The sequence below is a fragment of the Myotis daubentonii genome, chromosome 16 (genome assembly GCF_963259705.1).
Source record: "Myotis daubentonii chromosome 16, mMyoDau2.1, whole genome shotgun sequence".
NCBI classification, from domain to species: Eukaryota; Metazoa; Chordata; class Mammalia; order Chiroptera; family Vespertilionidae; genus Myotis; species Myotis daubentonii.
In genome coordinates, this window is record NC_081855.1 from 25,290,567 (window position 1) to 25,302,713 (window position 12,147).

Genomic DNA, 12,147 nt, shown 5'->3' on the forward strand with positions numbered 1-12,147 from the left:
ATCAAAGGTTGATGTAGCATCTCTTCCTGATGAGCCTTAACTGCACTTAGTCAAAAGGTTGAGAACAAGAGACCCCTTCCTTTGGATCATCAATAGAGTACCTGCTGGGAAAGGAGAAAAATGGCTAGTTGGGAAAGATCACTTTTATGGTCTTAATACTGTGTGGCTGAGCTGAAAATAAAATATCTTGAGGGTCAGCTTTAGCTCAAGCGGTTACTTCGAATTCTGCTTGTTGCAGACACATAAAATATCTTGAAGTGATTAGAAAGGAACAATTATAGACATAATCATAGGTGTTATTAGTGAAAAGAGATTACTTTATCAAGAAGCTGTAGAACTGAAAGATGGATTTACATTCCTATGGCAAGATGTGAGAAGCAATCCTTTGAAAAAAATGTAGATGATAGCTGTTCCAGAATAGATCCATCTCTGGGTTTATCTTATGCATCATTCTAGAGCATTCCATCCAACCCCCAACCCAAATGCTATTGCCCATATTGGCTTTGATCCTCCTGTCCATTTATAGGTGTTTTAAGGATTTCCAGTTGCAGCAAGCCAACAAGATGGAGCTGCGAAAACAACAGGAAGATGTGAGTGTGGTCCGTCGCACTGAGTTCTACTTTGCTCAGGCACGTTGGCGCCTGACAGAGGAAGATGGACAGCTAGGAATTGCTGAACTGGAGCTGCAGCGGTTTCTCTATAGCAAGGTATTGGGTATATACAATCACACAAAGGCAGCTGTATTGAGAGGCACTGGCCTATCTTAGGAGTCTAACTCACAAAAAGAGAAACAAAAAGGGGCTAGTTATTATATAACTACTAGAGACCCAGTGCATGAGTGTGGGAGGTGTCCCTCAGCCCAGCCTGTGCCCTCTCACAGTCCGTGACCACTTGCCTAAGCCCTCACCTAAGCCAGCAGGCAGACATCCCCCAGGGGTCCTTAGTGCTGCCGGGGAGGCTCCACAACCGCTGCTATACTCGCCAGTTGTGAGCCTGGCTTCTGGCTGAGTGGCCCTCCTCTTGCAGAAGTGCACTGACCTCCATGGGACAGCTCCTGCATTAAGTGTCTGCCCCCTGGTGGTCAGTGCGTGTCATTATGCCGTTTGGTCGATTCACATATTAGAATTTTATTATATAGGATTAATGATGGTATTAAAGGTTACTAATGAAACATGAGCAGAGTTTCCCTTAGATACATGAGAGTGATCAAATGTTTACCTCAGTGAATAAGATTATCCCTAGTAATGTGGCCCAGAGGTAGGTATTCTAAGTCCTGCTTGAAATAGAACCTTAATTCTATACTGGCATTCAGCTTCCTGTAATTACCCATGGCATAGAGGAGAGGACATTGTTCATTTCCCCCTGACCCTGCCTCTTTCCAGGATGTTTGGGAATGAATGAGACTATTTTTGAATGTCACAGTGACTGGGAAATACTACTGTCATTTAGTGCCCTGGCCAGTAGGTCCCATGAAAAACTTGGTATTCTATGAGTTTGAAAGAGATATCAAAGGTTGGGATTAGGCATATGGAGAACCTGAAAACAAATAGGTTATGTAGCAATTCTCTAGCAAGCTCCTAAGAAAAGGCTTATTATAATGGATTGGGGGTTGGGGGTAATCTGTCTTTCTAGGTGAATAAATCTGATGATACAGCAGAACATCTTCTGGAGTTGGGCTGGTTCACAATGAACAACCTCCTTCCCAATGCTGTCTACAAGGCAAGTCTTATTTCCCCATTCCTAGCCCATTCACATACTTTCTAACACAGGCCATTTGTAATGGTCCTTCCACATAAACCCACTATGGGAAACAGTGTGGTGATCTGAGATGGTGAAAGTTTGCTCATCTTAGAAAGACTATTGCTTCTCCTTTTAGTCTGCAGAGGACTTGTGGGTTGATTTATCATTCTATCCTACAGGTAGTCCTGCGGCCCCAGAGCTCCTGCCAGTCTGGGCGACAGCTAGCTCTCCGCCTATTCAGCAAAGTCCGGCCCCCTGTTGGGGGTATATCTGTTAAGGAGCACTTTGAGGTTAGTAAACAGTCCTTTGGAGATCCAGGAACAAAGGGCAGTCAAAAGCTATCTGTGTATTGTATCATGCTGTTAGGGGTAGGTAAACTGAGGGATGATGTCTGAACTTAATTGCTTCTTCAGCCTTTTTCCTCTTTAGGTAAACGTGGTGCCTCTCACCATCCAGCTGACACACCAGTTCTTCCATAGAATAATGGGCTTTTTCTTTCCTGGTCGAAGTGTGGAAGATGATGAGGTTGGTGATGAGGAAGATAAGTCCAAACTGGTGACTACTGGTGAGAACTTTTATGGTGGTGCTCCAGAAGACTGGGGTAGCATAGCAGCCTCAGAGACAGCTGAAGCTCCAGAAAGAAGGCAACAGCTGGTGTGCTTGCTTTTTCATAGGAATACCAGTGGTGAAGCCTCGGCAGCTGATTGCAACAGATGATGCAGCAGCACTGGGCCCTGGGAAGGGTGTGGCACAGGGCTTGAATCGGAGTTCTGGGGTCAGAAGGTCATTTCGAAAAGCCCCAGAGGTATTGGCCATGCCCCTAATGATAGAAAAATGGAAGTCCTAGGATACTCTGTTAAGCTTGGCTGGGGATTTCTTCTGTTGCCTTTGAGTTTTCTCCAGGGATGAAGGGAGATGGGAGATGTTTGGGGGTCCCAAATTTCTTCTGATGGTTTCAGGGGCTCATGCTCCTTTCTTGCCTTTCCTAGCACCCTGTGGATGATATTGACAAGATGAAAGAACGAGCTGCCATGAACAACTCCTTCATCTATATAAAGATTCCACAGGTCCCACTGTGCGTCAGCTACAAGGTCTGCTCCTCCCCAGCACTTTCTAGAACAGGGTGGGAAGGGAACCAGATAAGACCATCATAGATTAAAGACAGGGAAATAGTCTAGCTTGTGAAGTTGGGCCATGGGTGATGGCCCATTGTCAGACTGAGATAAGGGGAAATCCGTTATCTGTAGTTTGCTGCTATATGGGAAGGTACTAGACTTGGACTCAAGTACTGACTTGGACTAAAAGTGGCATATGGTATGTTCTTCTCTTCCTCTTTCTCTTCCCTCCCCATTCTTCTCTTGCAGGGTGAGAAGAACAGTGTGGACTGGGGTGACCTTAACCTGGTGCTGCCCTGTCTGGAGTACCACAACAACACGTGGACATGGCTAGACTTTGCCATGGCTGTCAAAAGGGACAGCCGCAAAGCCCTGGTTGCCCAGGTATCCCGGCAGAGTTCGTGGCTGTTTGGTTAGCAGGATCTGGAAAGCAGATCCTTTGGTCAGGAGCGTTTCATTGTAGTGTGTATTAACGAGCAGCCTTGGGATGGGACAGGTGGATAAGTGAGCAACTTTTATCCCTGCTCTCTCCATGATTTTGTTCAGATGATTAAATTGAATGTTTATGGTTTCATATGTTAACTATTGATTTTTTAGGAAACTGAGGGCTGACACAAACTCAGGTTTAGAATGGCTCTAATTAGACTGTAAGCTTCTTGAAAGCAGAGATCATTTTAGGATTTGAAGGACTCCATCCATTGTGCCTGTGTGTAAATTTAATAAATCTTGATTGAATTGATTCACTGTGACTTATTTTGTCTGTCCCACTAATATTTACCTTCCCTTTTACTCCTCTCTGACCTATCAGGTAATCAAAGAGAAGCTAAGGCTGAAGCCTGCAACAGGGTCAGAGGTCCGGGGAAAGCTAGAGACTAAATCAGACCTCAACATGCAACAGCAGGAAGAAGAGGAGAAAGCGCGGCTCCTCATCGGTTTAAGTGCGGGCAACAAGAACCCTGGCAAGAAGTCCATTTTTGGCAGGCGCAAGTGATCCGGCAATTCAAGAATGGCTGCAATACAGGATCTGACTCTGGCTCAGGCCCCAGGGACTTGTGGGGTGGGAGGCACTTCCCTTTATCCACCAGGACTTGTTGGGTAGGAGCCCACAGGGTACTGCAGAGAAAGGCACTACTCTTTAGCAGCTGACCTGTTCTCTGCAGAGTATGGTGGATAATAATGCTGAGTTCTACCTCACACTGATCAGCAGGCTGAGGGCCAGAGAGGCATCAAGAGAACAAGACCCAGGGAATGGCCCCAGGACTAGGATCTGGTTCCGTTGGGGTCAGCTGAAAGGGTGGGGGACAGTTCTGATCAAGTGTGATAAATTTTTATAAATAGACATATATAAATATATATATATATTTCTCTAAGTGTAACTGCTCTCCCCCTGTGTCAGAAAGTTGGGGGGCAGAGGGCTGATCTGTCCCTCATTCCACTGCCTTGTATAAAAGGTATTCGTGTTATGGGGGGAATCAGCCCCTCCCCCAATTTGTGCCAGACTCACTTGGGGAGATGACAGTAGGAGCCAGGGCTGGCCATAGGTCCCCCTGGAGAATGGTAAAATGATTTAAAGAGAAAAAATATATTTTAAATTTGATGCTGTTTTTTTTATGTGTGTGTTGAGTGCATGGGTTCAACCTGTATGTATCCTTCCCTCCCCATCAACCTAAGACACATCTCTAGCTGCTACTCTTATGAGAGGTTGGCTTCTTCCCTCCTGCCTAATAATGTATCACAGATATTTCCCATCCCAGCTCTGGTATGATACTGGCCCTATGCTGATAGTTCTCTGCACATTTTAGTTCTGGTTATAAACCTCTTCTTAACCAAGGATGATAGGATTTGGGGATAAAGGTGAGGTTTGGTTGCATCACTTGCATCTCTAGTTATGAACAGCAAGTAAGAGGCAGGGCTCATGTGTAATGTAGCACTGGGGGGAGGAACTGCTTATGTAACTGGGACAGCAGATTTAGTCAAAGGAGGAAGAGGCAGAGGCTGGGAATGGGAACAGTGTACTGTCGGCAGGGGCAACATGCCCAGGTGGCTCTTTCTAATAAGGTAGGCTGTGGGCTCTGGCAGCCTGTTTAGGGGAGGTGAAGGAAACCTGGGCTTGAGGCTGATGTGGAGCATGTTAGTGATGCCCACTGTGGGGGTTGGGAGGCTATACTGTGAAAGTATGCCTCCATACTGGGAGGTGCAGGCTGAATCTTTGATGCCTCATGGGGAAAATGTCCAAATACTGCTTTCCTAGAGGATGTGAATTATAGTCAGGAAACCTAGACCTTTCTTGGTCCAAAGCAATAGTAGTAGTGGCGATTTTGCCTAGTCTCAAAAATATATCTCTCGGGTTGAATTAGAGAGAGCACCTGCTGAGATGGGCAGAACCTGTAATGCCTGAGTGGCAGAAGGTTTAGAGTGGCTCCCTTGGTTCTCAGCAGGGTAGCAACATCCAGGGCCCCTGGGTCCGAGGCTGGAAGAGCCTCTGGTCAGGTGTGGGGACCACCAGGTCAGGCCTGGAAGAACTGTGGGGACTACGGGGGCATCTGTGCCAGCATCAGGAGCCAGCTTCACTGCTAGTAGAGAAGCCTCTGTCTGAGTGGCCAGTGCCTCAGTTCATCAGCCTCTTTCTGCCGGAGTTTCCCATTAGGCCCCTTAGGGAGCATCAGCAGCTAAAGGTAGGTCAATGGAATCACTGGAAGGGGTCTCAGTCTTGGTGAGAAATTTAGAAATAACCAGAGCCTCAATTTCCCTGTTCTCCATTTTTCTGTACAGGTTTTAGGCCTTGTGGCTAAAGGCTCCTTTGGAACTGTCTTCAAGGTGCTAGACTGTGGCCAGAAAGCAATATTTGCAGTGAAGGTAGGGACCTAGATATCCTTCCACATTATTTTCTAGTCCCTGCCTCCAGTTTTGGTTCCAGAAAGATTGGGAGGAATAAACAATTCAATAGCACTATCCCCCTCTAGGAGTCATCATTTCTATCCTTTTATAGGTGGTGCCCAAGGTCAGGGTCCTCCAGAAGGACATCCTGAGGCAGTGCAAAGAGGAGGTTAGCATCCAGGTACGCACAGGGCCCTGGGAAGGATCCTAGGAAGAACTAAGGTGGAGAAAGCACCTCTCTTGTCCAACTGTCCTGGTTTTCCTGGTTCTGCCCCTCCCTTGGCTTCCACCGAGTAGATCCTGGGAAAAGTAGCTATCAGCAGAGTTTAAGTCCTTTTTTTGTTTGTGGTTGGGAACTGGTTCCCACTCATTTTCTGAAGCCAATATAAGCCTGGCATGGACATTATCAGAGAAGGAAAACTATAAGCCAATCTCACTCATGAAAGTAGATATAAAAATTATAAACAAAATAATAAGCAATACATAAGAATGAAAATAGGTCACAACCAAGTTGTATTTATTCTAGGAATATGAGATTGGGTTAACACTTAAAAGAAATCATTGTAGGAACTAATGCTTCCAGTCAAGATGGAGTAGAGGGACTGGATTTACCCTCACCCATGAAACAACCACAAAAAAGAAACCACTTAATAGAAAATGAAGAAAGGAGCTCACAGACACTTCACAAAAGCAGACATCCAAGTGACCTGTATATATGTATGTATATATACACATACATATACACGAAAAGGTGCTTAACATCCTTAGTCACCAGGGAACTGCAAGTTCAAACCAGAATAAGATATCCCTACATTCCTACCAGAAAAACTAAAAGGCACTGGAGGGAGAAAAGATTATGTAATATTTTTATAATATGTAGAAAAAAATTTAGGATTTCCATCAAGGTTATTAACTATAATTCTTGATTTATAGTGGAATCATCAGTGTTTATTGTTTTGCTTATATTTTAAGAAGCTTAAAATGAATTACTGATTAACTTAAAATTTTATGTCAAATATATCTTGCAAAAAATTTTATGACAATGGTTATTACGATTTGAAATTTTAAAGAAAGACTACACGAGCACATGCAAACATACAATTATGTTAGCATATACAGAATTGGAATGTCAAATCATTCAACACTGAGTATGTAAGTACTTAAAACTAAAATATCTGCTAACATGGTTTGGCGATAAAATACACAAATAAGTCTATTAGACAAAAACAACTAAACAAACTTTAAAATGAAGATTATGATGAGTTTGACAAATGTTAGGTGACAATTTAGCAGTCAGGGATGGCACTTATGTGAGCAAGCAGGATGAATGAACATATACTTTAAAGTTTTAGGTGACATTCAGCTTTTACTACAAAAGGGGACGCATTCCCCCCATTAGAGGCATTGACACACTGTACGCTGTACCTGGCACATCCTGGGGGAGCTCAGATGCCACCTTCTTTACCATGTTACTGCTATCATGGGTTTCTGAGACACCGCACGGTGTCTTTAGAGGGACTAGTTTTTTCTGAAGAAGCATTTGTTGTGTTGTCACCAAGATTTGCCGACACAGTTACCTTTATCCCCAACTTCTGTTGGCATACAGTAAAATGCATAGTAAAATCTTTCTCCTCCCTACCTCCCTCTCAATCCTCCTCCTCCCCCTCTTCCTCCTTGTGCTGGGTAGGGGCCTCCCCCTAGGCAGGTGCAGCAGCTTCCTCCAGCATTGCTGCCCCTCCTGGGCGAGCTCAGCCTCATCTTAGGCATCACCTCAGCCTGTGGTGCCAGGGAAATCTCTCCAGCATGTCCGTGTGTTTCTTAGCATTATGCTGGTTCCTGGATTACCAGGTAGACATTGACTTCTTGGTTGCCTTGATCTTCAGTTATCCTGTTCTTCCCTAATTTCCTGTTTACTTTCTCCCTAGCGACAGATTGACCATCCTTTTGTACACGGTTTGGGAGACAGCTGGCAGGGAAAACGGCACCTCTTCATTAGTGAGTGGTCTCTCTCCTCATTCCCAAGGTCCCTCTACCGTTCTCCCCACCTGAGATTACCCATCCCTTTGGCTTGTTCTGCCTTTGTTCTGTTCCCTTTCTCACAGCACTTCTCTCCTGGAGAGGGAACATATAGCATGTGGCATCAGGTTGGGCAGGAGGCCTATAATGCCTTGAGCCCGGCACAGTAGCCCTCAGATAATGCCTAGACTTTTGGTACTTCGCAGTGTGCAGCTACTGTAGCACAGATCTGCACTCCTTGTGGTCTGCTGTTGGCTGCTTTACTGAGGCTTCCATCCGCCTCTTTGCTGCTGAACTGGTCCTGGTGCTGTGTAAGTGAAACGGGAGTGGTAATGGAAATGAGGGAAGAATTCATCGAATGGGGGCCAAAAAAAAAAAAAAGAATTCATATTAATGCTAGAGATTAAAGAACAGGGATAGGGATGGGGTGGGACTACCAGGGAAACTGGAAAGGACAGGAGCGCTTCAGCACACCCCCTGCTTGCTGTCATCCACAGGCTATCTCCATGACTTGGGCATCATCCATCGGGATGTGAAGGTAGGGTTAAGTGCTTTTTTCCTTTGTCTGAGGAGGTGCCTTAGTAAGTTCCACAGGTCCAAGAAGGCATGGGGGAGCTGAGAACAACTCACCTTGGGACCCTCTGGGTGCTAAAGATTTGGGCAAGGACCTTCCATGTATAGACCTGAATGTTGAGTAGGGCATCTTCTTCAGCTGGGGGGTATACACGATGAAAGAGGGTTGAAATGAGTAAGATGAATAATACTTTCTCACCTGTGATTTTTCAGATGGAGAATATCCTCCTGGATAAACGAGGTAAATCCTTTTCTTTTCCTAGCCCCGGAATGCGAGGTACTTCAAGTTTGGGAATGCGCCAGGGCTGATGAGGGATGGAACAGAGTGGTGCTGTTGCATTATCTTTTATATAGGTCATCTGAAACTGACAGACTTTGGCCTTTCCCGCCACCTGCCCCAAGGAGCTCGAGCCTATACTATTTGTGGCACTCTTCAATACATGGGTAAGAAAAAGGCCAAAGCAGGTGGGTCAGAATTGGGCAAGAGGATAGGCAACAGATGTCAATGACAAGTATCTTTCAAATCTGTAGCCCCAGAGGTCCTGAGAGGAGGGCCTTACAACCATGCGGCTGATTGGTGGTCCCTGGGTGTTTTGCTTTTCTCTCTGGCAACTGGAGAGGTGAGAGAATGGTAGAGATGCTGGGCAGAAAAGAGAGGAGTTTTGTCATGTGGTGGGAAGAAGGAAGACCTTAGGAAACCTTGCCTTTTTCTTACTAAGAAATGACACCCTCCCACCCCTCAACTTAGTTCCCAGTGGCTGCAGAGAGAGATCATGTGACCATGCTGGCAAGTGTGACCCACTTTGACTCTGAGATCCCAGCTTCTCTTAACCAGGGACTCTCACTTCTACTCCATGAGGTAAGGATGAGCACACTTTCCTTTTTCATTACCAAACTAACTATTCACTCTCTCCTTTCCCTATCAATGAAGTGGTATTTCCCCATTCCTGTGATTATTTGGGGGGGAGGTGGTGGCAGATGGCCAACTTCAACTTCATCAAGTACTACGTGTCACCACTTGCCCTCTAACCAGCATTTAAAATTTCATTCCTGAGTTCCTGGTCCTCCAAATATCCTAGCCATCCATAACATACAGGTCACTTTTGAGAGAGTGGGCCAGTGCTGCTTTCTTACCAATATAGCTCCTTTATTCCTGCTTTTGCCCCCAAAGTAGCCTATCTCCCTCTTTTACAAGTCCTTTCCTCTTTAGGGTTCTTTTTTCTGCCCTCCACAGCTCCATGAACTTCTTTTATTTTTTTTTATTTATTTTTTTTCTTTTTATTTTCCATGAACTTCTTTTTCCCTTTCCAGCTTCTCTGTTAACAGCCCCTTTCCCATCCCGGTCCCTATTCCTTGTTGCTCTGTTTCCCTTCAGCTCTTATGCCAGAATCCCCTCCAGCGTCTACATCATTTGCATCGATTCCAGGTCCACCCTTTCTTTCGGGGTGTGGCCTTTGACCCAGAGCTCCTACAGAAACAGCCAGTGAACTTTGTCATGGAGACTCAAGCTACCCAGCCTAGTCCCTCAGAGTCCATGCTGTTCAAGGACTTTGACTGTAACCTGGAGTCCTATCTGGTCTACCCTGGACTTGCTTGAGCCCCCTCTACTATAAACTGGGGCCCATCTGGAAACCTGAGCATCTCCTCCATTGCCAACTCAGTATGACCACCTCAATGATCCAGTTTGTTTTTACTTTGTAGCCTCTTATTGTTCTTCTAGGCCAAACATGTCAAACGTGGCTGGGCCGTGAGTGTGACATGCTTGTTCTAGGCCAGTGGTCGCCAACCTTTCAGACCTCATGGACCACCAGTGGTCCGTGGACCACCAGTTGGCGACTGCTGTTCTAGGCATTGTACCTGAGTTTAAATCTTGGGCATTCTATTATTGGCAGCCACGACTGACCTAGCTCTTCCCCTATTACACAACACACCTCTCAATTCAACATCTCAGATCAAAGTGTTGACTTTTTCCTCTGCTTTATTTCTCTAGTGCTCATACCCTGAAGCTTTTAGCCAGAGGCTTATTTCACTTTTCCCCCCTCCTTGTTTTTGAATCGTGTTTCTTTCCTTGAGCAATAATAACACTTGATGATTTTCCAAGGTGCTATTTATGTGTTTAACAGGCTTGTTAGAAGCAGTATGAATATTTTTCAGAGGTCTCAAAAGCTGGCATTTCAACCCAGGTATACACCTAAAGCATATGATTCTGGGGGCCAAAGCCAGTCTGTAATAAATTTAAAAAAAAAATTTTAAGTGAATTATAACAGCCAAATGAGAGGAAGAGAATAAATAGGGACTGAAACATGGGTCGGGTAAATGTCTTGAGAGGTAATTGAAATAGTTTTACAAATTTCTTCCAAATCAAAACCCCTTTGAAAGACATTAGGATTCTTATATCGATCATTGTCCTACACATCCCAGGATTCAGTTCTAATGGGCAAACCAAGGGATTAAGAGGCATGACATCAACCTTAAAATTTTTTATTTTAATTTTTGTTAATCCTCACCTGAGGATATTTTTCCATTGATTTTTAGAGAGTGGTAGGGAGGGGAGAAACACAGAGGGAGAGAAACATCGATTGGCTGCCTCCCGCACGTACCCAGACCAGGGCCGGGATCCAGCCCCCACCCCAGGCGATCGAACACATGATCCTTCAGTCCTCAGGCTGATGCTCTTATCTACTGAGCCCAACCGGCTAGGGCTCAACCTTAAAATTTAAGAACCTTTTCCCTTAGTGAGAAAAGTCATCTGGACCTTAAATTTGTATACATTTCTGGCCTTTATTCTGTAAATTTTTCTTTAACTTCTCTAAAGTTTCATTTTTATTATTCTTCAATTATATCTGATCTCTTTTTCCGAACCAAAAAGTCTGGCAGGTATTCTGTGTACTTCTTTTAATTCTGTCCCTGGATTATGCCAGATTTTCCCTGTACATTGCTAGTATTTTATCGGCCTCTTTAGAATTGCTTTTTCTGGTTTGCACTTTGGCAATTCGTATCAAATCCCCATGAAAGTTAATTGCTATAGAAACTGTAAAGGGTATTTATGACTATATTCATAATGTTCTTTTTAAAGATGCATAGGATAAATTTTTTCTGAATCCAGTTGTGCTTTTCCTGAATTGCTGTTTGGTTTTACCTTAAAGAAGCTAAATATTCTATTGACTGTATTTTTCTCTTCATGTTGATGCTAAACTACTTAGAGCCAATTGGTGGCTGCTTCCATCCAGCAAGTGTTTAGGACTTCATGTTATGTATATTGTAAGTTAGCCACATTCTTGGTTTCCTTTATTTTCCTATGTTTTAATTTTTTTATCTTACTATATTATCTGCATCTTTGTAAGCCCTTTGGGAATGAGGTTGGCATATAAATAAATAAAAGAATGTAATCTTTTTTATTATTTCATTTATTTCTCTTAGATACTTTTTAGCTTTTAAAAAACATTTATTATTGATTTCAGAGAGGAAGGGGGAGGGAGAAAGAGATAGAAACATCAATTATGAGAGAGAATTGTTGATCACTGCCTCCTGCATGCCCCACACTGGGGATCAAGCCCACAACTCTGGCATATGCCCTGACTGGGAATCGAACCATGACCTTCTAGTTCATAGGTTGATGTTCAACCACTGAGTCACGCCAACTGGGCTGGCTGAGCTTTTTAAGCTTTTATTTACATTTAAGTTGCAGTGACCAGACTGTACATTGGATAAAAACCATGAATACAGCTCGGCCAGTGTGGCTCAGTGGATTAAGTGTCATACCATACACCAAGAGGTCATCGGTTCCATTCCTGGTCAGGGCACATACTTGGGTTGTGGCCTCACT

General features: G+C 44.3%; 2 protein-coding genes across 6 annotated transcripts in view; both read left to right on the top strand.

Annotated features, from left to right (window-relative positions):
* BLTP2 (bridge-like lipid transfer protein family member 2) overlaps nt 1-4,452 on the top strand; it is a 31,347-nt gene extending 26,895 nt beyond the window's left edge. For 2 of the 3 annotated variants that reach the window (XM_059669364.1, XM_059669366.1), the window contains 8 exons: nt 527-707; nt 1,633-1,723; nt 1,924-2,030; nt 2,170-2,305; nt 2,415-2,545; nt 2,730-2,831; nt 3,105-3,239; nt 3,664-4,452. In XM_059669364.1, coding sequence (XP_059525347.1) covers nt 527-707; nt 1,633-1,723; nt 1,924-2,030; nt 2,170-2,305; nt 2,415-2,545; nt 2,730-2,831; nt 3,105-3,239; nt 3,664-3,846 — 1,066 coding nt within the window. In that variant the 3' untranslated portion in view covers nt 3,847-4,452. Of the gene's footprint in view, nt 1-526; nt 708-1,632; nt 1,724-1,923; nt 2,031-2,153; nt 2,306-2,414; nt 2,546-2,729; nt 2,832-3,104; nt 3,240-3,663 lie in introns of those variants that run through there. The other variant, XR_009449151.1, reaches the window with a different exon arrangement.
* Nucleotides 4,453-4,601: 149 nt separating this feature from the next.
* Nucleotides 4,602-11,709, top strand: RSKR (ribosomal protein S6 kinase related). Of its 3 annotated transcripts, none has more exons than XM_059669373.1 (12): nt 4,602-4,913; nt 5,291-5,530; nt 5,628-5,711; nt 5,845-5,913; nt 7,658-7,727; nt 7,955-8,059; nt 8,246-8,286; nt 8,535-8,562; nt 8,676-8,765; nt 8,853-8,941; nt 9,070-9,180; nt 9,697-11,709. In XM_059669373.1, exons 1-12 carry the CDS (start codon nt 4,857-4,859, stop codon nt 9,916-9,918), a joined length of 1,206 nt encoding a protein of 401 aa, XP_059525356.1. In that variant the 5' UTR covers nt 4,602-4,856; the 3' UTR covers nt 9,919-11,709. The 3 variants fall into 3 exon arrangements, with proteins under 3 accessions (XP_059525356.1, XP_059525357.1, XP_059525358.1); XM_059669374.1 differs by having other exon boundaries at nt 5,294-5,530; XM_059669375.1 differs by lacking the exon at nt 5,291-5,530.
* The last annotated feature ends 438 nt before the right edge of the window (nt 11,710-12,147 follow it).